At 35.4% G+C, this 27528-nt stretch overlaps 1 protein-coding gene across 2 annotated transcripts; it reads left to right on the forward strand.

The window, feature by feature from the left end:
* The first annotated feature begins 582 nt into the window (after positions 1–582).
* Rad21 (RAD21 cohesin complex component) lies at positions 583–27528 on the forward strand. Of its 2 annotated transcripts, none has more exons than XM_047520675.1 (14): positions 583–783; positions 8007–8191; positions 12573–12702; positions 13980–14079; positions 15650–15756; positions 16407–16613; positions 17063–17188; positions 17533–17655; positions 19318–19541; positions 21204–21363; positions 21803–21951; positions 23203–23352; positions 24930–25013; positions 25812–27528. In XM_047520675.1, exons 2-14 carry the CDS (start codon positions 8048–8050, stop codon positions 26001–26003), a joined length of 1896 nt encoding a protein of 631 aa, XP_047376631.1. In that variant the 5' UTR covers positions 583–783; positions 8007–8047; the 3' UTR covers positions 26004–27528. The 2 variants fall into 2 exon arrangements, with proteins under 2 accessions (XP_047376631.1, XP_047376641.1); XM_047520685.1 differs by lacking the exon at positions 583–783 and adding an exon at positions 4486–4601.

The raw sequence follows: 27528 nt of genomic DNA on the forward strand, positions 1-27528 counted from the left end.
GTAAATTATTCCTCTATCTCTGTTCTTCCTGATACAAATAAGCACTTGTAAAAAGTTTAAGAGTTCCCCTTAGCTGTACCACCGGCTTCCCGTGGGCAGCTACTATCGCCGCGGTATTCGTTGAGTTTGAAATCTCAGAGCCGAGCTAGAGCAGTGACAAACAGAAGACCTTCTATAAATGTAGGGTGACTGAATGAGCCCCTGTTTTACTCAGCTAGTTCAAAGTTTTCATGTTACCTTCGCTGCTATAAGACCATTAAAACAAGTTTTTGTGTAGGACTCACACGACTTGCACAATGTTTCTTTTCTTTAAAACAACCGGAAGAATAAAGCGAATTCTTAAATATTCACCGTACTGGCCAGCACTGCGCGTGCGCAGTTTGCCAGCTCAACTGAAGACCCTCTTGCTAGAGAATCACCTTTGCGCCTGCTCAGTTCCAGGCTCCACAGCCAGGGGGCGGGTTCCAAAGAAGAGGAAATGGTCACTGCGCCTGCGTCGCTCTTTCAGCGGCGCAGGCTGGTTGCGCAGGCGCACTGGCAACATTTTGACCGTAAACATCCTGCCGATTTGAACCGAGGATTTGGGCGGCAGGAAGAGCCGCGGCGTAACGGCAGCCATCTTGTTTGTTTGAGTGAATCGGAAAGGAGGCGGCGGCTGTGGCGGCGGCGGGAGCTGCTCCAAAGCTACACCTCGCAAGGGCTCCCCCCTTTCCCCGCCCCCTCCCCCAACCCTTTTCCCCTCCCCGGGCCACCCAGCCCGCCCAGCTCCCAGCGGAAAGCAAGGTAAGAGGCTCTGCCGAATCTTGCCCTCCGGCTCCCTCCCCCCCCCACCCATTCCCCTCGGTGCTGCCGTCGGGGAGCGGGACTGGGGTGGGCGGGAGGGCTAGGCAGAAGGCAGCGCTGGCAGCGCTCGCCGCGCCCCCGCGTGCTGCCCCAGCCGCGCCCCCGACGACCGCCCAGGCCGCTCAGCTCCGGACTCCCTCTTGGCCCGGTCCCGCGCAGCCCCGGCCCGCATCATCGCCTGTTCGGTAACAAATGGTTTGGGTCCATTCTGAAATTACAAAAGCCGTTATTCGGCGCGTCTCCTGGGGGACCGGCCCCTCTCTTCTCGCTGAGTAGCAGAGGAAGCCCTGGGCCGCGAAGGCAGGGCAGGAGGTTTGAACCAGCGCGCTCTCGCACCGGGCCGCCTACTCCTTGGGTGAAAATGGCTGTCTGGACAGACGCGGGATTCGGGGCGGGAGCAGGCGTGGCGGGCCCGGGCGCGCGGTGCCAGCCCGCAGGGGCAGCGCGGGCCGGCGAGCCGCGATGCGGGTCGGGGACGTGCGGGCCCTGCCCCTGCGGCGCGGTGGGGCTCAGGGCAGTGGGGTCCTCGCCAGCCACTGCCCCCCCCCCATTAATTTTTTTTTTTTTTTTTTCTTCTGCGGATGTTAAAAAACTCGGCAGACGAGTAGAAAACGCGCCGAAGTTGATTCTGATTGTTGGGACGTGAGCGTAATTGGTTTGCCCCTCAACTTTTCTGAACGCCTTTTTAAAATGTTTAATGATATCGGGTGATGGGAAGACGCTTTGATGCCTTCTTCGTCCCTGGGAAAGGTTATGCAAATGATCTGTGATAATGTGGAGTGACACTGTCAGGTCGTACTGGCAGACTTAGTGGCCTCCTTCAAATTTGAAAGAAGGGAACCCCGGAGGGTTTGTTTGGTCACTGATTTGTTAGGCTGTCCTAGCATTCAAAAGCGCGTCGGTGTTGTGAAGGGTCTCTGGTAAAGGTTTGCTTATCATCTCTCTACAAGCGAAAGTTAATGTTTTCTTTCATTAGATCGTGTAGAATAATTGGTTTTTCAAAAATCCCGTTTTCTTAAAATGCCAACTGTATAAGTCTAAAGAATTTTGGAGACCGACTTAACTTTAATATTGGGAGCAACTTAATTATTTGGGGGAGAGCATTGATGAGAACGTATTTCATATCCAATGATTAAATAACATAAGAGTTAGTTTAGTATAGTTGGGGTGACGGCAGTGCATAACTAATAGACAGTGCTTTGTATACACAAGTCAGAATTTAGTAGAGCTTAACCTTTACTATTCTGTGTTTGTAAAGGCAGTACATTAGCATACTGTAGAATTAAGCTTTCCCTTTAGAGTGGTGTATGATTACTCTTACAGTTGAGAATGCCTTTTCTCATGAATCCCTATTTAGCAGAACAGATTTTGAGAAATCTTGTAAGTTGGTAAATTGGGTAATTTTCTAATTCTTGAGAAGTAAAAATTGTGGTTTTCAATCGTCATCATGGTTAGGTGTGATCGTGCTGACTGGTTAACGTTTTGCTCTAAGGTGGCTTTAAAAATTACTGTTTGCATCCATTGTATTAGATGTGCTGTTTGATTTCTATTAATCCTTTTGCTGAATATTATCGTCACTGAATAGTTTAGAAAACTAAAACTCACGTTAAATAACTTATTTGCTGTTGCAAAACAGCTAGTAAGGAGGGAGTTGGATTTGCATCTAGGATTATTCTTACAGTACAATCCTAAGTCTATGTTAGAACCAAAAGGGACAGAGCTCTAGTGAGCAAGGTTGGAAATGCCTTATTTCCCTTCCTCCACCCTCCACTTCCCAAAGAGATAGTTCCATTCTTATAGCAAGGAAACAAAGCTACATAGAGGTTAAGTAACTTTAAACTTGTTAATGGCAAAACTGGATTATGTCTGGACTCCCAGTGTGGTTGGTTGTGCTTTAAATAGCTTATGTTTATGTACACATAAGTTAATGTGTATACATGTGTGTGTATGCACACACACATATATACAAAAGGGTAGGACTTTCTGTCACTTCAAACCTGCTTTTCAGAGGTAACTGTTGTCACTAGTTTCATGTGTATCCCACAGATACTTTTTGCTTATTCAGGTGCTTGGAAATGTATACAGTTGACCTCTGTCTGCATCCTTAGATTCCACATAATTGGATTCAACCACCACAGGTTAAAAAGACAGCCATCCATCATTTTATTAAGCTTCAAGGTACTGACCTTTTTTTTTTTTTTTTTTTTAACCTGTTGAAGATTCGTGACAACCCTGTGTTGAGCAGGTCTATAGGCACCATTTTCCAAAGCTCAGATTATCATTAGAACTTTTTAGCGAGACATTTTTTAAATTAGGGCACCTAATTGTTTTCTTAGATATTATGCTAGTGCACCCTTAGTAAACTACAGTATTTTGTAAACATAACATTCATTTGTACCTTGAAACTAAAAAACTTGTATGACTATTGCAGTGGTCTAGAACTAACCGCACAATATCTTTGAGGTATATATGTATTTAAATAAAAATTGGGAGGACCATCATCTTTTGATATCAAGAGATTGATTCCAGGCCCCACCTCCGGGATACCAAACTCTGTGGATGCCCAAGTCCCTTATATGATAGCATTGCACATGCATATCTACCCACACTCTCCCTATACATCGTCATCTCTGGATTACTGGTTATACCTAGTGCAATGAAAATGCTGTGTAAAGAGTCATGTTGTGTTGTTTAGGGAGTAATGACAAGGGAAAAAATTTTGTACATGTTCAATACATACTTTTATGCATTTATTAGTACATTATAGTTACGCATAATAGTCGACTTCATTTTAATATGATCATATATGCATGAAATTTAATTTGCTCCATTTCAGTTCCCCATGACCCCTTTTCCTTCCCACTCCACTGGACAAATTTTATTAAAAAATATTTTTGATCTGCAGTTGGTCAAATCTTAGGATGTGGGACCTGAAGATGTGTGTGTGTAAGTATACACACACATACACACAGTTCTCTTGCCCTTTCCACCAACCATTCTGAGCTCATCCTGGCGATTTTCCATGTTAGGACAAATTATATGTTATTGCTTAAAGCTGCACTGTGTTCTGTTATATATTAATTTTCAAGAGACTTGTTGATGGCTAGGTAGGTTATTTCTAATATATTATTGAAAGTTATGCTGACAAGGCAACATAGTGTTGTGGTATGTGGGCACTGAAGTTCAGATTCCACCTACATGAAATAGTAGTGACATTTATCCTCTTCCTTTGCTCTATTTTCTCATCTGTAAAATGGGCCAGTATTTGCTATGTATATCAGTTGTTAGGAAGTTGGATTCATAAAATACTTGGTGCTTAGTAAGTGTGTTTTTTCTTTGGGGTTTTTTGTGTGTGGTTAATATTATACATTTCTAGATTACGGGAGGTGTTGTTAAATTGTCCTTAAAAGGGACAGTACTGGCGGCTGTCCTAATAGATTGATGAATGAAATGTTGGTAATGATTGATGTTATAGAGGAAACATGAGCTTCAGTCTGACTTTTGCTCTTTGAAATAATCTTAAAGAAATTGCCATTTTTTGCTTTTTAGAATATGTTCTGAAATATCAATCTTTCATATCAAATAATTTTTTTAGGTTCAATTGAAAAGTTGCTTGTTGGTTTAGAAAAGAAAAATTCAGAAGTCATGAAATTCCTCTGCTCTGCTGTCAAATGCTTTCTGCTAAGATCTTTTGTAAAGGATAACCAAAATTTAGAATCTTCAAAACCTATAGAGATTAACCAACTTTTTTTTAAAAGGTTGGTATTACCAAGATAAAATTGATTTTACAAGATAACAGCGATTAAATATTCTCTTCATTCAGATATGTTAGTAACTGATCTACCACTGTTCCTTTTGCTTCCTCTAGTTAACAGGATGATTTCCTCTTGCTAATTGTTTTCTAGATTAATTTTAGTATGGCCCTTCCTCACTTAGCCCCTCCTCCGTCCCATGCCAAAAAGGCATCTATTTAGGAATCACTGCCTCTGCATAGTTGGGATAGTTTAGACATGGTGCTCTGACCAGCAGCTGAAATGTTGGCTGTAAGCTACTAACACCTGTTGAAAAGTGCCAGTAGTTTTAATTTCTAAAACCTCTATAACTTTTATATATGTCAACTATGAGATCACTTGATGTATCCCATTTACTTATTTATTAAGTATGTATTTAGTAATTGTCACATGTCAAACAGCATTTTAGAAGTTTTTTGTTACTCTGTGTTTTGCTTCACAGTGAAACTTGGGGCTTCGTGACAGTGACTGCATTTCTAAAAACATGCTGCCATATTGGATTTCTGTAAATTTCTCTGGGTTTTATTTATAGCACTTGTATGGGCAGCTTAGGTTTTACTCAGATTCTTTTTAAGGTTTGAAGTAAAAACTAAATTAAGCATAGGAGGTGTTCTTTGATTATAGAAAGCATATTTTGATCTATAAAATACTAAGTGACAAGAAACCTTAGGTGTTCAATACTTAAACTTCAGAGCATTTGCTCTGAATTTTTCCTAATATAGTATTCCTTAGTTCTTAACTTCAGATTTGGAAGAAAGAGATTACAATGTTAGGCAACTGATGAAGCCTGTTTATTTCCTTTAGGGAAAGAATGTACACATTTTCAACTGAAAGTACAATAAGTAACTTTTCATTTTAAAATTTGTAAAATTTTCTTCGGATCTTTAAAAAAGAAAAAAAAAAGGCAGCATAAGAGAGATCCTCCTGCTTCTCCGTACTCTCCCCAACATTCGATGTTAAAAACTTTTTTTTTTTTTTTTAGCTTCTGTTGTAAATGTATGGTGATAACTCAGTGGACTTTAATTTGCATTTTCCTGATGGCTATCTTTTCATGTTCTTATGCCCTTTCCTGTGAGCTTTTTCATTTCTTTTGTTCTTTTTAATTGGATTTTCTTTCTTTTTATTCTTGAGCTTTGAGAACTCTTTACATATTCTAGATCCAAGTTCTAATAAGATAGATGCTTGGCAAATTTTTTTACCAGTCTATAACTTGTCTTTGCATACCCTTATGGGGTCTTTTGTAGAGCAAAAATTTGCAACTTGATGAAGGATATTTTATTGAGTGCTTTTCCATTATGGATTGTGGTTGTTTTTTGGGTTTTTTTGTTCTTTTTTTTGTTTTGTTTTGTTTTGTTTTGGGGGGGGGGGGTGCTGGGGATCGAACCCAGGGCCTTGTGCTTACAAAGCAAGCACTCTACCAACTGAGCTATCTACCCAGCCCCTGTGGTTTGTTTTTTTATCTAAAAAAAATCTTATCAGGCTTTAAATACCAGAGGTGGTTTTGTTTTTTGTTTGTTTTTACCTAAATGTTTCCTAATTTTAAGTCTATGATCTAATTCAAATTAATTTTGATCATAGTTGAGGTTTTGGGGTTTGTTTGTTTTACTGTAGATGACATTCAATCAGTTCAACACCATTTGCTGAATCTACCCTTATTCCTTTGAATTGCTTTTGCATCTTTGTAAAATATTAGACTTATTTGTGTCTATTTCTGAGTTCACTATTCTGTTCCACTGAACCATGTGTTTGTTTCTACCAGCATCACAATGTTAACCATTGTTGTAGCTATAAATCTTAAAACCATGAGGACTAATTCTTGATCTTTGAAATAGTTTTATCTTTTCTAGTTTCTTTGTCTCATATAAATTTTAGAATAATCTTGTCTATAGTTGTAAGAAGAAAATCTCACAATAATTTTGTTAGTTGCATTAAAAGTTTCATTAAAACTAAACATATACATGCCACATTCCCTATTACACTTCAGGACATTTGTTGTAGAGAAGACTTAGGTTATCCATAAATCTGCACACAATATTTATAGTAGCTAGCTTTGTGAGTAATATCCCAAAACTAAACAACCAAAGGTCCTTCAGGAGGTGAACAGCTAAGAAAATTGTGGTATATCCCACAGAATGCTACTCAGCAATAAAAGGGAATGTACTATTGGTAAATGCAACAAGTATCATTTTCAAAATCACAGAATTAGAAATGCAGACAACAGTGTAGGTTGCCAGGGCTTAGGAATGATGGGGAACAAGGTGTGTGAAGATTTTTGTGGTGAAGTGATCCTGTATCTTATTTACAGTGGTGATTGCACAAATCTACACTTGTGATATAATGGCATAGAGTTACATATTGTAACACTGAACCAATATCATTTTCTTGGTTTTGATACCGTATTATAGTTAAATAAGATATTGCCATTGGGGGCACATGGGGTAGAGGGTATGTGGGACATCCTTACTATTTTTATAACTATGTGTGAATCTATATTTCAAAATTAAAAAGTTAAAATTGGTAAGCACTTTTTATGTAGTATTGGTGTGCTTGACATTGTGGGGGTGGGGAAGAAGACAGATAAGGGAAATACCACTTTGCACAGTACTCTGCAAGGCTTCAAGTTTTCAGGCTGCTTTTCTTATATATTAATACATTAACTTGCTGAAAAAAGATATCAATGATGTGCTTGTAATTTTGAGTGGACAAGTGTTTTTCAGAGTCCTGAATTAAGAAAACTATATATAAGTAATACTTTTTTGAGCCTTAATTTTTCTAAAATATCCACCTGTAAAATGGGAGCATCCTGCCTACTTAGCTTTGCTTGGTGGGCTGTGGAAATTTGAATAGCACAGTGCTGATGACAGAGTAATGATTATCATTCAAAGCATTTAGCTGAGACAATATCTCTTAGACATTTTTTCTTGCCATGAAAGATAAAGTTTGTAGCTCTGGGGCAGTAAGCAAACTATTCCCACTATTAATAATCAATTTAGAAATTGATAGAACTTTTAAAAAGAGTTTTCTGATGACCATTTTTAAGATAACAAAGTATAAAAGCAATTTGAGGGACTGGAGTTGTGGCTCAGTGGTAGAACTCTACAAAACAAAGGTATTTTGTCCATCTACAACTAAAAATATTTAAAAAAAAAAAAAGCAATTTGTCCGTTTTTCTTTGAGCTCTTAATATTTTAGGATATTTCTTACCCTCAAAATTAAAACAATAAGGTATTTTGTGAAATGCATGTTGTACTCTCAAGCCTTGTGTATTTCTCATATTAAAAGTAGGAAATTTGTTTTTTCCATTTCTTCTGTGTTTTGAGGAATATTTCAATTCTTATATGGTACTTACATTAAATTTTTTTCTACCCTCAGGTTTCCTGCCAGTTCATAGGCAACCATAGGAAACCAGAACAATGTTCTACGCACATTTTGTTCTCAGTAAAAGAGGGCCTCTGGCCAAAATTTGGCTAGCGGCCCATTGGGATAAGAAGCTAACCAAAGCCCATGTGTTTGAGTGTAATTTAGAGAGCAGCGTGGAGAGTATCATCTCACCAAAGGTATGTTTGTTGTTGGTATTTTTATCCACTTTGTTTATTGATAGGTGAAATAGAACTTATAAAAAGAACTCATTAAGTAATCATCTATCTCTGTATATTGGAGACAAAGAAATTTCATAGATTTTCTTGTACACACTGATATTTTTATTTGCTTATTCTAATGATAAATAAACACGAGATTAGGGCATTATCCAAATATTTTATATTTAACTTTCTGGGTGTATACTTAAATAACTATGTAAATGTTCCTGATTTAGGAATTTGCAAAATATTCAAAATAAAGAACTCATTAATTTAAGAGGTTTTCAGGGCCAGGTCTAACTATCTTATCCATCCCGTAAATATTGTCTACACAACTTACTTTACCTCAGTCTCATCTCAGGTCTACGTGGTGTTTCTTGAATACTTTTTCATCACAGAATATTTATATTTGCTGTCTCCTTTTCAAGTGACGCTCTTCCATAGACAGTTTGCTGCCTTATTATTGTCTTTTACTTTCTTTGCCTTGTTTACTGATCTGTTCCTGGAGGAGCTCTTACTAACACCCTCTAAAAGTGTCTGAAGCAGTAGTTCTCACATTTGTGTTTTACATACAGTACAGCTTAAAGTAATGTGGAATTTTTACTGTGTGAAGAAAGGAACTTTAAAGCACAAGAGGTACAGTTACCATCTATCATAATTATTTCAATGAAGAACAGATATGTGGACTTGAAGAAAACATATGAAGGTCTTATCTCAAAGGAAAAGTTCTAAGTAATTTTCATATATATTTATATCTGTTTATATTTGTGTGTGAGGGGTCCTTTTTTGTACCTCATTTGTTTATATGTACACATGGACAACATGTATGTACCAACTGTTTTATATAAAAACCTTCTGTACCACAGCAGAGCAGACAAACATTACGAAATATTCTTTTTAGAATTGCCAATTGAAACAGCGTTGGCATAATGTATGCCAATGGAGAGTAGTTCTTTATCGCTGGAAGGGTAGAAAGCTGAGGATGTAGTAGAGACTTGTTCTGAAAAGTTGTGAAAAAATACTTATTTTTATTTTTTAACCTTCATACATTATTTATTTATGGTATGAGAACACTTCATATATCAGGAACTGTGCAAACTCCTCCAAAATGAGAGGACACAGCTCCATTCTTGAGGTGTTCATGGTCTGGTAAGGGAAACTAATCATTTTGTTGTTCTCTAGTTATACTTGACAGTAGAATGTCATATCTTACATACCTGGAATATAACTTCCCATTTTTGTGGTTGTACATGATGTGGGTCTACCAGTGGGTCATGTATTCATGTGTGAACAAAGAAAAGTAATTCCAAATCATTGTCCTATCTTTCCTATTCCCATTGACCCTGCCGCCCCACTCCACTTCCCCGTACTTCCCCCTTTCCAGTCAGGTGAGCCGCCACTACTCCCATGTCCCCAGTTGTGAGTCAGCACACACACATATCAGAGAAAATATTCAACCTTTGGTTTTTTTGGGATTGGCTTAACGGAGTAGTCTCCATTAACATCTTTATTTACTGGCAGATGCCATAATTTCATCCTTTATGGCTGATTAATATTCCATTGTGTGTGTGTGTGTGTGTGTGTGTGTGTGTGTGTGTGTGTACACACATTTTTTAATCCATTCATCCATTGAAGAATACCTAGGTTGGTTCCATAGCTTAACTATTGTGAATTGAGCTGCTCTAAACACTGATATCACTATAGTATGCTGGTTTTAGTCCTTTGAATATATACTGAGGAGTGACATAACAGGATCAAATGATGGTTCCATTCCAGGTTTCTTAAGGAATCTCCATACTACTTTCCAGAGTGGTTGCACCAATTTGCAATCCTACCAGCAATGTATGAGCGTACCTTCTCCCCCACATCCTTGACAACATTTATAGTTACTAGTATTCTTGGTAATTGCCATTCTGACTGAAAAGAGGTGAAACCTCAGTGTAGTTTTAATTTACCTTTCTCTAATTGCTAAAGATGTTGAACTTTTTTTCATGTATCTGTTGACCATATTTCTTCTGTGAAGTGTCTGCTCAGTTCCTTTGTCCATTTATTGATTAGGTCATTTGTTTTTTGTTTTTTTGGTGTTGAGTTTTTGAGTTCTTTATATATCCTGGAGATAAATGCTCTATCTGAGGTGTAGGTTACAAAGAGAAAAATACATATTTCTAGGTGGGAGAAGTGAAAATTTGTGCTTGGAATTAAAGTGTCTGTATGTGGAATTTTGTCTGACTTTAGAATTATAGCTGTGGAATTTATTAGTGTTAAAGACTTTCATGTGATTCAAGACAGTATTAATTTGAAAATTTTAGTGAAATGAAAACCTTCCAAACAAAACTGAATTATACTGTTCTGTATTATATTTTTCTATAATTAGACTGTATTCAGGAACAGATATGTTCATAGTTCTACCTCATTTAATGCTTGTAACTTTATAGTGTCATAGTCTCATATCCAAAGAACTTAAATGCAGAATTTGAAACAGACTTGACCTCAGCTAAGGTGTAATAACTTAGTATTCATAAGTTCACTGTAGAAATAATTAGTGTTTATGATTATGGAGGGCCTCCTAGACCCTCCTGGAAATATTTAATATATGGCATATATACTGTATTACCTTCATAATATTCAGAAAGTTCTGAATCCTAAAAGGCCTCTAGGATTTCAGATAAGGAATTATAGACCCATAAATTATTATTTTATTTGTACATGATTTGTTTAACCTTCTCTTTTTGGGTAGTGTACCTTATTTCTAATTTTTGAAATTTAGTTCTGGTCCTGTGCAATGCAGCCATTTAAAGAATGATATAATCGAGAAAAGATGAGTCTTTTCAACAAATAGTGCTGGGACAACTGAGCATCAACGTGCAAAAGAAATGAATCTAGACCCAGGTCTTACTCCTTTCCAAAAAAAAAAGCTTAAAGTGGAGCAGACCTAAATGTTAAAATACCAAATATAATAGTCCTAGAAATGAATATAGTAGAAAATCTAAACGACCTTGAGTTTGATGGCAGCTTTTAAGATACAACACCAAAGGCATGATTCAACAAAGAAAGAATGTATTTGCTGGACTTCATTAAAATTCAAATTTCTGGAGTCTGGGTGTATAGCTCAGCAAAGTGTGCTTATTAGAAACATTTAAAAAAAAAAAATCTGCTCTTTAAAAGACACTGTCAAGAGGATGAAAAGGCAGTCCTCACAGAAAATATTTGTGAAGCCAGCACAGTGGTTGCACATCTGTAATCCTTGTGGCCCAGGAGGCTGAGGCAGGAGGATCACAAGTTTAAGACCAGCCACAGCTATTTAGTGAGGCCCTAAGGATTTAATGAGACCCTAAGGGGCTGGGGGTGTAACTCAGTGGTTAAGTGCCCTGAATTCAGTTGCTAGTACCAAAAAAAAAAAAAAAAAAAAAAAAGATAATCTTTGTAAAATATATATATTAAAGGACTATTGTCCAAAATATACAAAGAACTCCTAAAACTCAACAAGGAAAAAGCTATTTACGAAAAGGGTTGAATACTTTTAATCAGCTCACCAAAGAAAATGTACAGAAAACAAGTATGTTTGCCATATCACGTTATCAAGAAAATGCAAAGTAAAACAAGATGCCACTATTAGAATGGCCAAAATTCCTAACACTGATAAACACCAAATGGTGGTCAGAATGTAGAGCAACAAAAAAAATCTCATTCATTGTCTTTGGGCATTTGAAGTGGTATAGCCACTTAGACAGTTTGGTAGCCAGGACACATCTCTAATCCTTTCAGCTCTGGAGGCTGAGGCAGGAGGATCATGAGTTCAAAACCAGCCTCGGTAACTTAGCAAGGCCCTAAGCAACTTAGTGAGACCCTGTCTCTAAATAAAATATAATAAATGGGACTAGGGATGTGGCTCAGTGGTTTAAGTACCCCTGGGTTCAATACCCAGAACCAAAAAAATAAAACTCAGTTGGTAGTTTCTTACAAAACTGTACAATCCAGCAGTCACACTTCTTGGTCGTTTACTTAGTAATTGAGAACTTATATCTATATAAAAATCTGTGAACCAGTTTCTAGCAGCTTTACAATTGTCAAAACTGTGCTAATGACATAGTCCATGGAATGATATGGATCCTGTTTCGTAACTATTTTCATGTCTGTGTTAAATTATAAATTACTACTCTCTGTCTTTGGGGGGTATATTGAAGAAATTTACAGGTCACAACAGTAAGAAATAAAATATAGGTGATTTGGGGGGCAATAAATGATAAAAGGTATAAAGAGAAAGTAAAAACTCCCTATACATAACAAAATGCAAACTTCAAAGCATACTTCTAAAACTATAAAATTATAAATTAGATTAATATTAATGTTTTATTCAAAGGTGAAGATGGCACTGCGAACATCAGGACATCTCTTGCTGGGAGTAGTTCGAATCTATCACAGGAAAGCCAAATACCTGCTTGCAGACTGTAATGAAGCATTCATTAAGATAAAGATGGCTTTTCGGCCAGGTATTATTACCTCTTTTTTTTTTTTTTTTTTTTTTTTTTTAACTTTGGAGTTTCCTGTGTTTTATGCAGAAAACTACTAAACAGTCTAGGTCAGCATGTTTTATTTTTATTGCAGTACAAGGAACCCTTCAAAGGTAGCACAAGGTTTGGGGAGCCAGTGCTTCCAGGGAAACCCACTGCACTTGCATCTGTCTTTAGAGTGATTCCTTTATCCCTTTTTTCAGCAGTGTATATAAAACCGTCTTCAGAGGTTGAAATATTGAAAACTATTATGGGATGATTTGTTTTTTAAAAATAGCTAAGAAAAGACAATTTTAAGATTTTCAATTTTTCCCAAATAATCTTAATACATAATTACTGGGGTATTTATATGAATAAAAAATTCTGTGATGTTTTTAAGCATTGGTGAAATTTTATTCTATTTAAAATAATCCAAATGTAAATGAGAGGTGCTTTGTACAATAGTTTCTACCGAGGTTATATTCTAGTACATCAGTTTGTTTTAATACATGAACAATAAATGTTTGAGATTTAAGGTTTTATTTAAAGTATTTTAAGCAAATTCTATAAACCTGAGCTTCTAATATGTGACCATTGTGCATTTTGTTAACATGTTTTTTAGTTTTGTCTTCTGTTCATGTATTTATTATTTTTGATACTGGGGATTGAACCCAGGGATGCCTAACCACTGAGCCACACATCCCGAGCCCTTTTTGTTTGTTTATTTTTGTTTTTGTTTGTTTCAATTTTGAGACAGGGTCTCACTAAGTTTCTTAGGGCCTCACTAAATTGTTGAGGCTGTCTTTGAACTTGTGATCCATCTGCCTCAGCCTCCCAAGCCACTGGGATTCCAGGTATATGCCTCTGTGCCCAATAGTTTCATCTTTCTTTTAGAGTAATGTGTGTTGGAGATAACTAGTTTTTTCTCTCCTTACGCCTGTCATTTTATTTGAAATTTTTTATGAGAATTTTTAAGCATAACTAAAATTAAATATTCTTATTGTCTCCTAAAAGAACTCCTTTTTAACATTTATTGTATTCCTTTGTAATCATTTCTTTACCCCTTATCAGCTTAATGTATAATTGGTGCTTTATCCTTTTTCTGTAGTAAGTAATATGGTTTATGATAATACAGAAACACGTACTTGTGCTTCGAGTTATGTCGCATGTTATCAAACTTTTTGGAATATAACCTCAGGAAATTATTTCCACTTCACACCCTGTGATCCATAATCTGTGGTGTAACTAGGCCTTGAAACTTAATATTTGTTTTCTAGGTGTTGTTGACCTGCCTGAAGAAAATCGGGAGGCAGCCTATAATGCCATTACTTTACCTGAAGAATTTCATGACTTTGATCAACCACTGCCAGACTTAGAGTATGTACTCCTCCTCTTTTTCTTTTTAATTGTTAGTTTGGTCTATAAGAAGCATATTATTGGCTTCCGCATGCATAGTTTTCCTTGGAATGTTTCAACATTGAGTTATCATCTAGGTAAAATGAATATGTTTCATTTAGGATTGTGTATACATATGAAATATATAAACTAGATAGTGTTCCTTCTGTAAGAATATCATTGATATCAACTTTTACACAAACAGGACATTAGAATTCTGATGTACTTAGGTCAAAACTTGTTTAAACTGAATAGTTGTCCAGGGATGTACTTTTATATAATGATATCAGTAACTTGAACTATTACTTCAAGACAATTTTTTCAGAGGTATATCTTAAAGTCACCTACTGATTATCTTCATGACCAAACTATTCTCAGAGCCCCCTTTTTAAAAAAGAAATAAACATAACTTTCTATGAAGAGCAAGGAAATTGTTTGTAACTTTAACAGGGAAAGTTACACTGTCTGTTACAGCAGAGGCCTATGGTATATTGTTTCCCTCTTCTCAAGTCCTTAAAGTCTAGTTATTATACCTTGATAGGAAATGCGACTATGGCTTTCCAATCAAGAAACTCTCTACACCCAACACCACTTATTTGATGGCAGATCTCTCTGTTGTTTGAAATGCTCTGACTCCTAATTTGGGTACATTTTTAAATCTATTTTCATATTGTATGTGTGTTTGTTAATGCTGAGCATTTGTTCTGCTTTTTTTCCCCCTCCTCACACCTTTTTTTAATTATGCAAAGTTTTGAACTAAGAAAGATTAATATTACATACCTCATATGTTACTTCTTTATCAATATATTGCCAGTTTTATTTCATCTATAACTTTTCAGTATTTATAGCTTTAAAGGTAAGGGATCTTTAAAACATACCCATGACTTCACACCTCATAAATACCAGTAATTTCTTAATGAAATATCCAGTCAGCATTTAATGTCCCCAGTAGACTTTTTCTTCTCCTCCTCTTCGGGTGTATGTTTGTTTATTTTTCTTTTCAGTTTGGGACTACACAAAGTCTACAGACTGCATTTGGTTAATATGTCCCATAAGTCTTTTAAGATTCTAAGAGCTCTTGCATCCCTTTTATGTTTTTATCCCATTTATTTACTAAGCAAACTTAGTCATTTTTGTGAAGTGTTCATGTTCTGGATTTGCCCAAAAGTATTCCAGATTGGTTAACATTACATGCTTTTTGTATTTTTAAATCCATGAGGTGGTTTTTTTGATAGAGAAATTGAGTCTCAGAAAAGCCAAATAACTTCTGAGTTCTTACAGCTAGTAAGTTGTGGGGCCCTGATGAAAACCCTTTCTATCTAGCCCATCATTTCTAATTGTTTCATCTAAGAGTATATGCTATATTGCCTTAGATGTGATTTCAACATGTTTTGCTTGCAGGTCATCAGTGGTTTTAAATTCTTTTAAATATAACTTAGCTCTCGTGCTTGGATTATTTTGAAATATACTAAGTATTAAATATTAGACTTCTAAAACTTTATAGTTTGTATGTAAGACTTGAATCTAACATGTATTTGAACTTCTTTTAAAGTGACATTGATGTAGCCCAGCAGTTCAGCCTGAACCAGAGTAGAGTGGAAGAGATAACCATGAGAGAGGAAGTTGGGAATATCAGTATCCTACAAGAAAATGATTTTGGTAAAAGAAACAAATTTCTGTTAGTTAAAATATTATAATTATGTTTTGACACTGCTAGCAATTTTAACAAATAGGCTTATTATGTTCATGCTGACAAAACTTGAAGTTTCATCAAGAAAAGAATTTGCCCTGCTGTCAGCATATTAAACTTTATTCCCATTAATGCATCAATCTTATAGAGTTCACTCTGCCTGCTCCTGTTCTCCATAAACAATAGAATCTATGTTTTGATTTGCATGAAAAACCCCTGTGGTGAAGCAATGCTCACTTTTAAACTAATCATTTTGAAACAGTTAATTATATGTTGTAACCACTATCCAAAAACTTGGGTATTCAAAACTGATGGCAAACCACATTCTCTGGATGAAAAAACACTATGAATGATAATGAAACCTAACATATAACACATATTTAGGTTTACCTGACACATTTAGGATAACCTAAATTTGGATTTAAGTTTGATATAGTTATGCCCCTAGGGTTAGTTTAAAAAAAAAAAAAAAAAAAACTTAAACTAGATGTTTTAATATTCAAAGATAAATGATACTTTAGTAAGCAAGTGTGACATTACAATTGTAATAAATCATTTGTTGTCTTTTTAACAGCAGTGTTAACCTTTCTCACCTAATGATTTACCAAAATTTGTTTAGGCGACTTTGGAATGGATGATCGTGAGATAATGAGAGAAGGCAGTGCTTTTGAGGATGATGACATGTTAGTAAGCACTAGTGCTTCTAACCTACTCCTAGAACCTGAACAGAGCACCAGCAATCTGAATGAGAAAATTAACCATTTAGAATATGAAGACCAATATAAAGATGATAATTTTGGAGAAGGAAATGATGGTGGAATATTAGGTAGGTCACTGAAAGTTATTCTAATTTCTGTATTCACTAGTGATGTTTTGAAGCAGTTGATAATTCTGCTTGAGCAGCTAGGTACATAATGTGAATTTGATCAGTTAATTGAATAAAAGTTGTGTACAACAAGCCTAAAAATTTTTAAAACATCTAATTTTTGTAAAGATGCTTTTCTAAGAATTGTAAATTTTGCTAGTTCTTTAAACTGCTTTATTTATTTTTGATATATATGTTAAGTAAACATTTTTAAATAGGTACATGAGTTAAAAATATAAATGACAATTCTTGATATACTAATTATTTTATATGTTTACAAAGAACCTTGAGAAACTGAATTCAGGTTTAAATTAATCCACTTTAACATAACTTTCTTTTTCCAATGATTGACTATTATTCTATTAGCATTTCTTTTTCAAATTTTAGTTAAATTACATTCCCTATTTCAGATGACAAACTTATTAGTAATAATGATGGCGGTATCTTTGATGATCCCCCTGCCCTCTCTGAGGCAGGGGTGATGTTGCCAGAGCAACCTGCACATGATGATATGGATGAGGACGATAATGTATCAAGTAAGCATTTTATGTTCAGTGGTGATTCTGGGGTGATTATATGACAACCAAAGGATGCTTAACATAGAAGACCACAAACAAAAAGTTCTAGTTTTCAATGAACCATAAATATCTTTGAATATAGTACTTATGGTTGATGACTAGTTCTAACTCTCATGTGTTTAACCCTGTGCCCCTCCCTTTTTTGTTTACCAGAGTTCAGCTCTGGAGGAACTGCCTCATAAATGTAAAAGTAGTTTAGTACTAGTGGGGTGTCTTTTAGTTTCAAAGAGAGGTTTCTATTTCCCATTTGTAAGGTATATATTATATACCCAAGCCAATTGTAACCATATTTGTTTTTGTAGTGGGTGGGCCTGACAGTCCTGATTCAGTGGATCCCGTTGAACCAATGCCAACTATGACTGATCAAACAACTCTTGTTCCAAATGAGGAAGAAGCATTTGCTTTGGAACCCATTGATATTACTGGTGAGCAAACAAATCTTTACATGTTTATGGCATGTAGAACATAAGATCTTAGTTCTGACTCTTGTCTGCCTACTGATCTGCTTCTGCTGTTATTGAAGATAACTAAGCTTCCTTTTTCTATGTCACAGTCAATATCAGTTTTTATTATATCCAATTATAGTTTGAATATTTTATAGAGTACCTGGACAGGTTACTGAAAGTATGAAAGTATAGATCAAGCTTTCTGCTAATGTATATCTTGGTCTTATGGAATTCCCAAGATAATTAGCTTTCTAATTGTGTGTAACAATTAGAAATCATTGCCAGGCATTTTACAATAAAGTACAAGATTGCTTTATTTTCCACAGTTGCAGATTCTGTACAGTTGGTCTACAGTCTAGAAAAACCTGAAAGTACTCTTAAAAATATTGAGAATAGCATATATCAGAATCAGAGATTTCTGATTTTAGTGCTCATTGAGAAACATTGGGCAACAGTATTTACTTGGAGAGCTGCTCCTTAGTAACAGAGGCAATTTGAGATCCGTAGTTCAGGTGCAGATTTTCTATATGACTTATGGAGATGGTGAGGTAGTATACTTGAAATCATTTCCAGAACTTTTAAGACATGACTTTTACTTTAAAGTAGAACAAGACTAATTTCAGGGGTTTACTCTGAAGAGTGCTTACCTTTAGAACTAAGGATATAAAGGTGAACAAGTCCTTATTCTCATGGGACTCAAACATTAATTAAGGAAACATAAATTTAAATAGTCAACAGATATGACACAGAACTGTAGAAAGGATAAAGTGTGCTGTTGTGGTTAAATTGAATAGTTCAGGTTTTATAGGCTATTACAAGGTCTTGAACTTGTACATTTAGGAAAGGGAATTCAGTACCTGGAGGACAGGTTACAGAGAATATCACTTGTATTTATATTTTTTTAAATTTGAACCTCATAAATGTTTTATACATAAAAACTTATGAGGTATAACATCTGACAGGGTGAAATCTTAAAAGAATTTAATCCCACGAGCTTCTTAAATCTAGAAAATTATACCTATTTTTTAAAGTTGTAAAAGTTAGACATATTAGAAAAAGTATTTAAGATGAAGTTTCAGGTGTGTCTGACTGGGCTTGGACTTGGTTCACTTTAGCAAGCTGCTTGTACAACTGCCATTATAAATAAGAACTTTTCCAATAAAAATAATGTTTGCAAACATTTCTGCCAGACACAATGCTATTTTACAACTCCTGTAAATGGCTGTATTTCAGATTTTTTAAAAAGAAGCAAGCTGAAGGTTAACCATTTTTTTTCAGGTTAACACAACTAGGAAATTTCAGAACCTAGAACTTGAACCCAACTTCGAATCCAGTGTAATATGTTCAGTGTTTATAGCATAAAGTTAATGTGGGTTAAAATGTATTATTCCTTGCCTTATTCTACTGAGTTTGTGTTAAAAGTCTATACATACTTTTCATTCAGCAGAATTTTATTGAACACCTGGTGTATGCCTGTTCTAAATAGTGCTTGGAAAACCTTAGTTAAAACCATTTGCCTTCATGAAGCTTAATTTTCCTACTAGGGCCTTTGTGTAGAAAAGAGGGTATAGTCATGCCAAGTCTCTTTGCATTGTGTTCTGTCCTTGCCTCTTAAGAAAATGACATTTGATTTTCTTCTAGTCAAAGAAACAAAAGCCAAGAGGAAGAGGAAGCTGATTGTTGACAGTGTCAAAGAGTTGGATAGCAAGACAATTAGAGCCCAACTTAGTGATTATTCTGATATTGTTACTACTTTGGATCTGGCACCACCAACCAAGAAATTGATGATGTGGAAAGAAACAGGAGGAGTGGAAAAACTTTTCTCTTTACCTGCTCAGCCTTTATGGAATAACAGACTACTGAAGGTAATATGGTTTACAGAATTTTATTTCATATATATTTTCTGCTTTTTGAAAAAGCTAAATTTTAAAAATCTTAATCATTTTTGATCAAATATTTTTCAACAACATGGCACCTTTCTTTTTTCATCCATAAATCACAATATACGAAACATGACCTCATGTGAAATAGTGGTGACACCAACATTACTAAAAGGTTGATATAGAATGTTTCTGATATTAAAAAGACACTGACATTTTTAATATTAGTTCTCTTTTCAGCTTCCTATAAGAAACTGTTAGTTATATTGCCTTAATGTGTATTGTGTTTCACATCTGCATTCTTTATTGTATTCTGAGTAAATCATGAGATAGTTCTAATTTTTGCCACAACAAAGAGTTCTGACTTTAAGAGAATTTTTTTTTTTAACCAATAGGATATTTTCTGTTTCTACTGATTCCAAATCAAAATAAGGTTTAAAGGTGTCTAATGAATGAAGCAGTGCTGTTGAGCTAATTTTTTGTTTAAAGTTGTAATGTGCATAGAACTTTTTTTTTTTTTTTTGTACTGGGCATTGAACCCACGGGTGCTTTATCACTGAGCTACAACCACAGTCCTTTTTGAGACAGGGTCTTGCTAGGTTGCCAAGGTTCTTGCCAATTTCTGAGACTGACCTTGAACTTGTGATCCTCCTGCCTCAGTCTGCCGAGTCACTGGAATTATAGGCATGCACCACTGCACCCAGTGTTTTTACTATAGTCTCTATAAAATACTCCAAAGGAATGGAGGAACTTTAGATCACATAGAGGAAAATGAGAGGGAGGAGGGAGCAGGGGTATGAAAAATGGCAGAGTGAGACAGAGACCTCATTACTCTATGTACATGATTATACAAATGGTATGAATCTACATCGTGCACAACCATAGAAACAAAAACATGTACCCCATTTGTGTACAGTAAATCAAAATGCAGTCTGTAAAAATTTTTTTTAAAAATTTTAAATACTCCAAAGTAGTAAAGTTACGGTGAAACTTGTTTGTTTGTTTGTTTGTTTGTTTGGTACCAGGAATTGAACCCAAGGGCACTAAACCACATGCACAGCCCTTTTTTATATTTTATTTAGAGACAGGGTCTTGCTGAGTTAGTTGGACCCTTGCTAAGTTACCAACACTGGCTTGGAACTCACAATCCTGCTTCAGCTTCCCAAGCCTCTGGGATTACAGGCGTGTGTCACCTAAAATATTAAAAAGTAGAGCAAGTGTGAAATATTATTCTTCAAGTAGTAACATTCTCACAAACACAGGAATATTATGCCATTAAAATATTTTAAATAATAGTTAAGGTTATTCTGTATATTAAGTGAAAAAAGCACAGTGGAAAACTATTATGCTTGAAGTTGGATTGAATTTTCAGTTTATGAATGTGAAAGTAAACTACAGGCAGATATTTAAATTTAAAACCTTAACGGTTAAGAGTGGATAAATTAGTTTTTCTGAAGTTTGCTATAGTTAACAATTTGACATTTGGAGTCATTTTAAGATGAGCTACTAGAGTGTGAATATAACACTGGGTAAAAATCATAAAGGCATACTGATTGCAACTATTAAAACATCAATGAAAATTAGAAATGTCAGTGAGCTTTCTGTTGGTGTGGTTTATTTTATAATTACTATTTATTTCTTTTATAGCTCTTTACGCGCTGTCTTACACCACTTGTACCAGAAGATCTTAGAAAAAGGAGGAAAGGAGGAGAGGCAGATAATTTGGATGAGTTCCTCAAAGAATTTGAAAATCCAGAAGTTCCTAGAGAAGACCAGCAACAGCAGCATCAACAGCGTGATGTTATTGGTCTGTTCTTTTGGGATAGTTCTCAGAAGTTTAAATACCAGAATTTACCTTTGTATTGCCATAGTAAAAGACATGAGGAAATACAGGATATGCTCAAATTTTTGAATGGGGAAATGCTTTGGATCTCATTACCTTAGTAAATGTGAAACTTTTTGTGCTCAGAAAGTTTTAAGGTTTGTGACTTATTGTCTGAATTGGCTGGATTTTGTTTGCTAAAGCATTGTCCTCAGTTGGACCAAGGTTAGGACTTTTAAGACCTTTTCCCCCTTGCATATATATTATAAACTGAGTAGTCTTTACAGCAGTAAAATTTTATCTGGTGGTCTTAATTTGAGAGGGTAGCTATGCCTGTGTCTTAAGTGTACCAGTTTTAAAAGTAAATGACTAAAATACTAATTAAAACAGTATGACTTAAGTTTTTTCATATGATTAATTGCAGATGAGCCCATTTTGGAGGAGCCAAGCCGCCTCCAAGAGTCAGTGATGGAGGCCAGCAGAACAAACCTGGATGAGTCGGCCATGCCTCCACCACCACCTCAGGGAGTTAAGCGAAAAGCTGGACAAGTTGATCCAGAACCTGTGATACCTGTAAGTAAGCACAGCATTAGAATATATTCATAGTCCGTAGCAAGTGGTATTTAAGGAGTCCTTTTGAATTATCTTGGTTTAGGCAGAAAATGGAAAGGAATGGGTCCAGAAGAATGGCAGCTGAAGATATGAACGTAGTCTACCTTAAGTGGGAGAAGATGTTCTGGGAGTCTGCAGAGTCTGCCTGACTCTTTTTGAATAGTCTTGCTTCAAAGAGGTCCAAAGTGAGCAAAACCTTGGCCAGTGTGGAATCCTTGACTCTGAACTTGATTCTGGTTTATTCTTTAGCAAACATTTCCTGCCAGTCTCCAATATTGTGCAGTTTTAGGTTGTCTTATTTAGTAATCAGCATATACTTTTCAAATAACTGGAAGAAAGAAAAAAAAAAAAAAGTAAAGCGGTATCTGGCTACTTCATTGATACTTGGCTACCATTAAGTTCAGCTAGGATAAATATAAAGGAAATAGTAGGGTCTGATTTAAGCTTCTTAATTTTAAGTTATAGAATAAATTGAGTAAAGGAGGCCTTCTGGTAACCTTGAGTTCCTGGTTCAGCCTCCATTAAGAGGTTTTGGTAGTAGAAACTTCTAATTTTTAGTTCTCTGCCCTCTGGTGGTAAGGGATTTTGGTAAGAGTTTTTCTTGATGAGCTCAGAAAGGGGAGAGTTAGTGGGTATGTGACTCTAGTATCAATGTCCTTCTGGTAGTTCTTTGGGTTCTTAAAGATTTTGTTTTTCATATTCTTGACTATTTGTAATAAGCTCAAAAGGAAGGAAATACAGGAAACAGACCCCGAAAAGTTCTAAGGTTTTATTTATTAAGAGTCAAAGTCCGAAAATTTAAGTTACATTATAATAACTCTGGCAGTTTCATGCAGTAACAGTTGACATTACTGGGCTGGTTAACATTTTTATTTTGCCATGGAGTCCAAGTGTGGTTCTTTTGGAAAAAAGTTTTTGTTTTCTCTATTTTTAATGCATACAGTTTTTTCTTAGCTTTAAAGTTCTCACAGCCTTTTAACTATGACTGCTAAAAAGTATAAAAAAATCAAACATTTTTGTTGCTGGGGTAATGACTTTACCATGTTGTTCCTTTATAATAAAAGACATTGATCAATTTTTGATAGTGGGAAAGTAGGGAGATAAAATCCCAGTATTTCTTTCCATCTGGAAAACCTTAACTGTATTTGCATGTTTCAAAATACTACTTTTAAAATGTGTATCTTAAAATGCCTTAATTTTTAATGCTTTAAGCCACAGCAGGTAGAACAGATGGAAATACCACCTGTAGAGCTTCCCCCAGAAGAACCTCCAAATATCTGTCAGCTAATACCAGAGTTAGAACTTCTGCCAGAAAAAGAAAAGGAGAAAGAGAAAGAGAAGGAGGATGATGAAGAGGAAGAGGTAAGAAAATTATAAAAGAGATGTCTGATGAATAAATTCCCATTCCAGATTTAGCAGAAGTCTTCACCCTCTTATCATTTTGTCTTCAATTTATATTGGGCAGCAAAGTGATGAAAAATGTTCAAATAGAATCAAAATTTAACTAACGGATTCTTAGTGGCATAGATCATCATTTAATACATCAAATGTTCTGGTGTGCTATAATTCATGGGCTCACTTGTGGGCTTTTGAAGGACATGGACTGTCCTACACCAACTTCTTAGTTGACTTCTAAATTGTTTATTAGCTGCTTTTCATTTTCTTGTGGTCAGTGGTCAGTTCTTTTTTCTATTATCATCTGCCTCTGGTATAACCTCGTCTCTTTCTCTAGCTTGGCAATTAAATAACCAAACATCTTCCATTTGTTTTAAATAGATCAGGGCAGAGAATGACTCAGCTAAAGTAGTCAGAGTGAAGGTTTGAGGGGACTTTTATATTTTAAAAAACCATGGTGCTTTAGAAATTAATTTCCTTAAATGTTAAGTTTAAGATGTTTCTCAAGGTAGCATTGAAACTGTTCAAAAAATTTCTTCCAAGGCAAAATAGTTTATGGATCAAATATGGCTTCACTGGTATTTATTTGTATTCTAATTTATCGTTATGGCAGTCATAGCAGTTGTGCTTATCTTTAACATAAATACCACATTATTTTAAAGCCAAAATTTAGTTTCATTGCTACTCCAGCTTTGGTTCTAGAGTATCTTGGGAACATCACAATTGCTTCCCCACATCCATACCAACTTCAGAATTGAAAGAATTCAAGAAGTTGTTTAGGCAGAAGACTTTTTTTTTTTTTTTTTTTTTTTAGTACTGAACCCAAGGGTGTTCAACTACTGAGTTACATCCCCATCCCTTTTTAATTTTCTTATTTTGAGACAGGGTCTCACTAAGTTGCTGAGACTGGCCTTGAACTTGCAATCCTTCTACCTCAGCCTCCAAGTTGCTAGGATTATATTCATGCACCACCACACCTGGTTAGGCAGCAGATCTAAAGTAAAACATATATTGAGGATTATAGACTTTTTTTTTTTAGTACACCATACAGATCAATACTAATTACTCAGCTGTTCTGCAGGTCCTTTGGTATTGGTCCATGATAGTATGAGTCTGCCAGAATATAAATCAAGTAATTTGTACTACCATATACATACATATACACACCTACACACACACATATATTTATATATATTAGTTGAAATATTATACTTAGTGGCATAGTTGCTTTATACCCTTACCTAAGTTCTTGACAAGAATACCAATAACTAAAAACGGATGTTCTGCAACAGTCCATGAACCACATCCTCACAGAGCAATGTAAAACCTTATATTCAGCCAAATATTTGCCTGCATTTATAGAGGACTCTCTTTTGTAACTTAAGTAAACAAACTTCAAAGTTCATACTAGTGCCAAGTGATTTTTTTTTTTTTCCCCGCTGAGATTACATGGTTAACTTAAGAACATCCAGGAGAAGTAGAAACTTACTTCCTTTTTCAGCAGAGCAGTTTTGTCAGCTTTTTGGGTGTTCATTTTCATTCAGGATGAAGACGCTTCAGGGGGTGATCAGGATCAAGAAGAAAGGAGATGGAACAAAAGGACTCAGCAGATGCTTCATGGTCTTCAGGTATCCAAATGTCATTTTAGAGGAAAATGTTTCAAGTACTTTTAGCATTGTTCCTCCAAAAATAAAGTTTTATGTTTTTTTTTTTTTTTATTGTATACAAATGGGATACATGTTGTTTCTCTATTTGTACATGGAGTCAAGGCATACCATTTGTGTAATCATAAATTTACATAGGGCAATGATGTTTGATTCATTATTTTTTTTCCTTCCCCCCCACTCCTCCCACCCCAGAGTTTTATGTTATGACCAGAAAACTTAGCTTTGTGAACTTTTTTTGAGAATACATTTAAAATACTTTAGTTAAAAACAAACTGTTGAGCCAAGAGTAATCCTGGAAAGCATTCAGGAGAATATTTTCCCATTTTGTGGCATCAGATGTCATTTGCCATTGGGTCTTAATGTACCCAGTACAGATAATCTTGAGCACCTATGAAATACCATGCATGTTGCTTATAATTTCCTAGAATAGTTTTTTTTTTTTAAAGAGTTGACTTTTAAAACTATTTTCTCACTTTTAAAACTCGTAAGTACTAGATTTTACTATTACCACACTAGATGTCCAAAGATAAGTTATTTTAATAATATGTACTGAACCAACTTTGTTTCTTGAGCTTTGAGTTTAGCTGTATGTAATGTACTTTGACCCTTTACTTTCTAACTTAACATGAGAATCACTCACATACTTTTCCAATCCTAACCCCCAAAAGAATATACACTTTTTCCAGTACCAAAATTGACATCCTTTTTAAATGAGTACTATATTATGTTATTTTAATCATTTTTGTTGTTTTATTTCAGCGAGCTCTTGCTAAAACTGGAGCTGAATCCATCAGTTTGCTTGAATTATGTCGAAACACAAACAGAAAACAGGCTGCAGCAAAGTTCTACAGCTTCTTGGTTCTCAAAAAGCAGCAAGCTATTGAGCTGACCCAGGAAGAACCATACAGTGACATCATTGCAACACCTGGACCAAGGTTCCATATTATTTGAAGAGCTAGAAGCATTATAGCTAGTGTTCATTCACTAGTACATACAAATTGCCCCCATGTGTAGGGCACACAGAAAAATCCTTTTAAGAAAATTTTAGGTTTTTGTCTCTGCCTTTTCTTTCTTCATTTTTTCCCCAGTATTTTAAATATGTCCATTTCATCTTTAAGGGAAACTGCTTATATGGGTTATATTTGTGTTCTGATGGAGAAAACAGCACCCCGAGGACCCAGAAGATTAAGAGTTCAGAACAGATGTGTGCAATATTGGTGCATGTAATAATGTTGAATAACTGTCAACAATTTTTATCTTAGTTCTCCATCACTGTATTGAAAAGGAAAACCTGTCTAGGAAAATGCCTGACAGTTTGATTAAGAACTATGGTATGTGTCTCTGACAGGAAATAGAATGTCTTCCCATCAGTAAAACTGGCAATCTAGTAAACCACTGTACTTACCAGTGGTACCTGAAACAGAGATCATCATCTTAAGATATCTTGAAAGCATAATTCCATAATGAGCAAGTGTATGTGAATTAGTGTTGTGACTGATCCCCTTCAGCTACATAGAGGACTGACTTGGTTTAAAGCGGTCTTCTTTGTATATCATTCCATATGAGTATGGTGAACTTTGCTGTCCTGAGTTCTATTGTTTTAGTGCAGCTCCAAAATGAACAGAAATAGACTTATTAAAGTGGAATGACTCTTAAAAACATTTGTGACTTTCCAGGAGCTATAAATCAAGAATTTTTAAAAGATGGTTGGATATATTTGAGTATTCAGATCATGAAAATAGAAATTTCCCTGCCTACTAAAAAGGCAGACTGATGGGAAATTATATACCAGATTGACTTAACCTTTAAGCAGACATTGCTGTAAAAACTAATGGCTTCTCTGATATTTATTATAAATGTTAGTACTGATCTCTTTTTCCAATGCTGCACACTCCTGTGTTGGAACTTTAATAGCTTTGCAACTGAAATCCTGTGTCCGGTTTCCTATAATTTAAATGAAGAAAAGCATCCAAATAAAGGCTTTATTATTAACAGACCAGATAGCACCAGAAATTATGTGACTATTATGATTATCAAAACTCGTTTAACTTTTTAGGGCAAAATTACACTGAAAGTTCTAGCTTAAGTGTTGGCACTTTTTGTGGGAAAAAAAGAATCACTTTTGAAACTCAGACTTCAGTGTATACCCAGTAATTTAAAATTATGTGAAAGGTTTTAAATTTGTGAACTCGTAATTACTGTTTTAATGATTCAGTTTCTTGAGAATGGTAATTGTATAAAATTGCTATTGCCGTTTTATTTTCAATATAATGTGCCTGTAAACCATGGATTTTCCCCTTCTGTAAAAAGACATTGTAGATAATTGAATGTTTGATTATAGAAAGGTCATTAGTTTCTTGTTACACATTTTGTTAGTCTGGTTTTGTTGCTTATCGGGTTTAATATTGTTCTTGAAAATAGTTGATGCTATGTTATGTATAACTTTTCTAATAAAAGTTGTGTTATAAGCTGTAAA

Source organism: Sciurus carolinensis, chromosome 1 (genome assembly GCF_902686445.1).
Source record: "Sciurus carolinensis chromosome 1, mSciCar1.2, whole genome shotgun sequence".
NCBI lineage: Eukaryota > Metazoa > Chordata > Mammalia > Rodentia > Sciuridae > Sciurus > Sciurus carolinensis.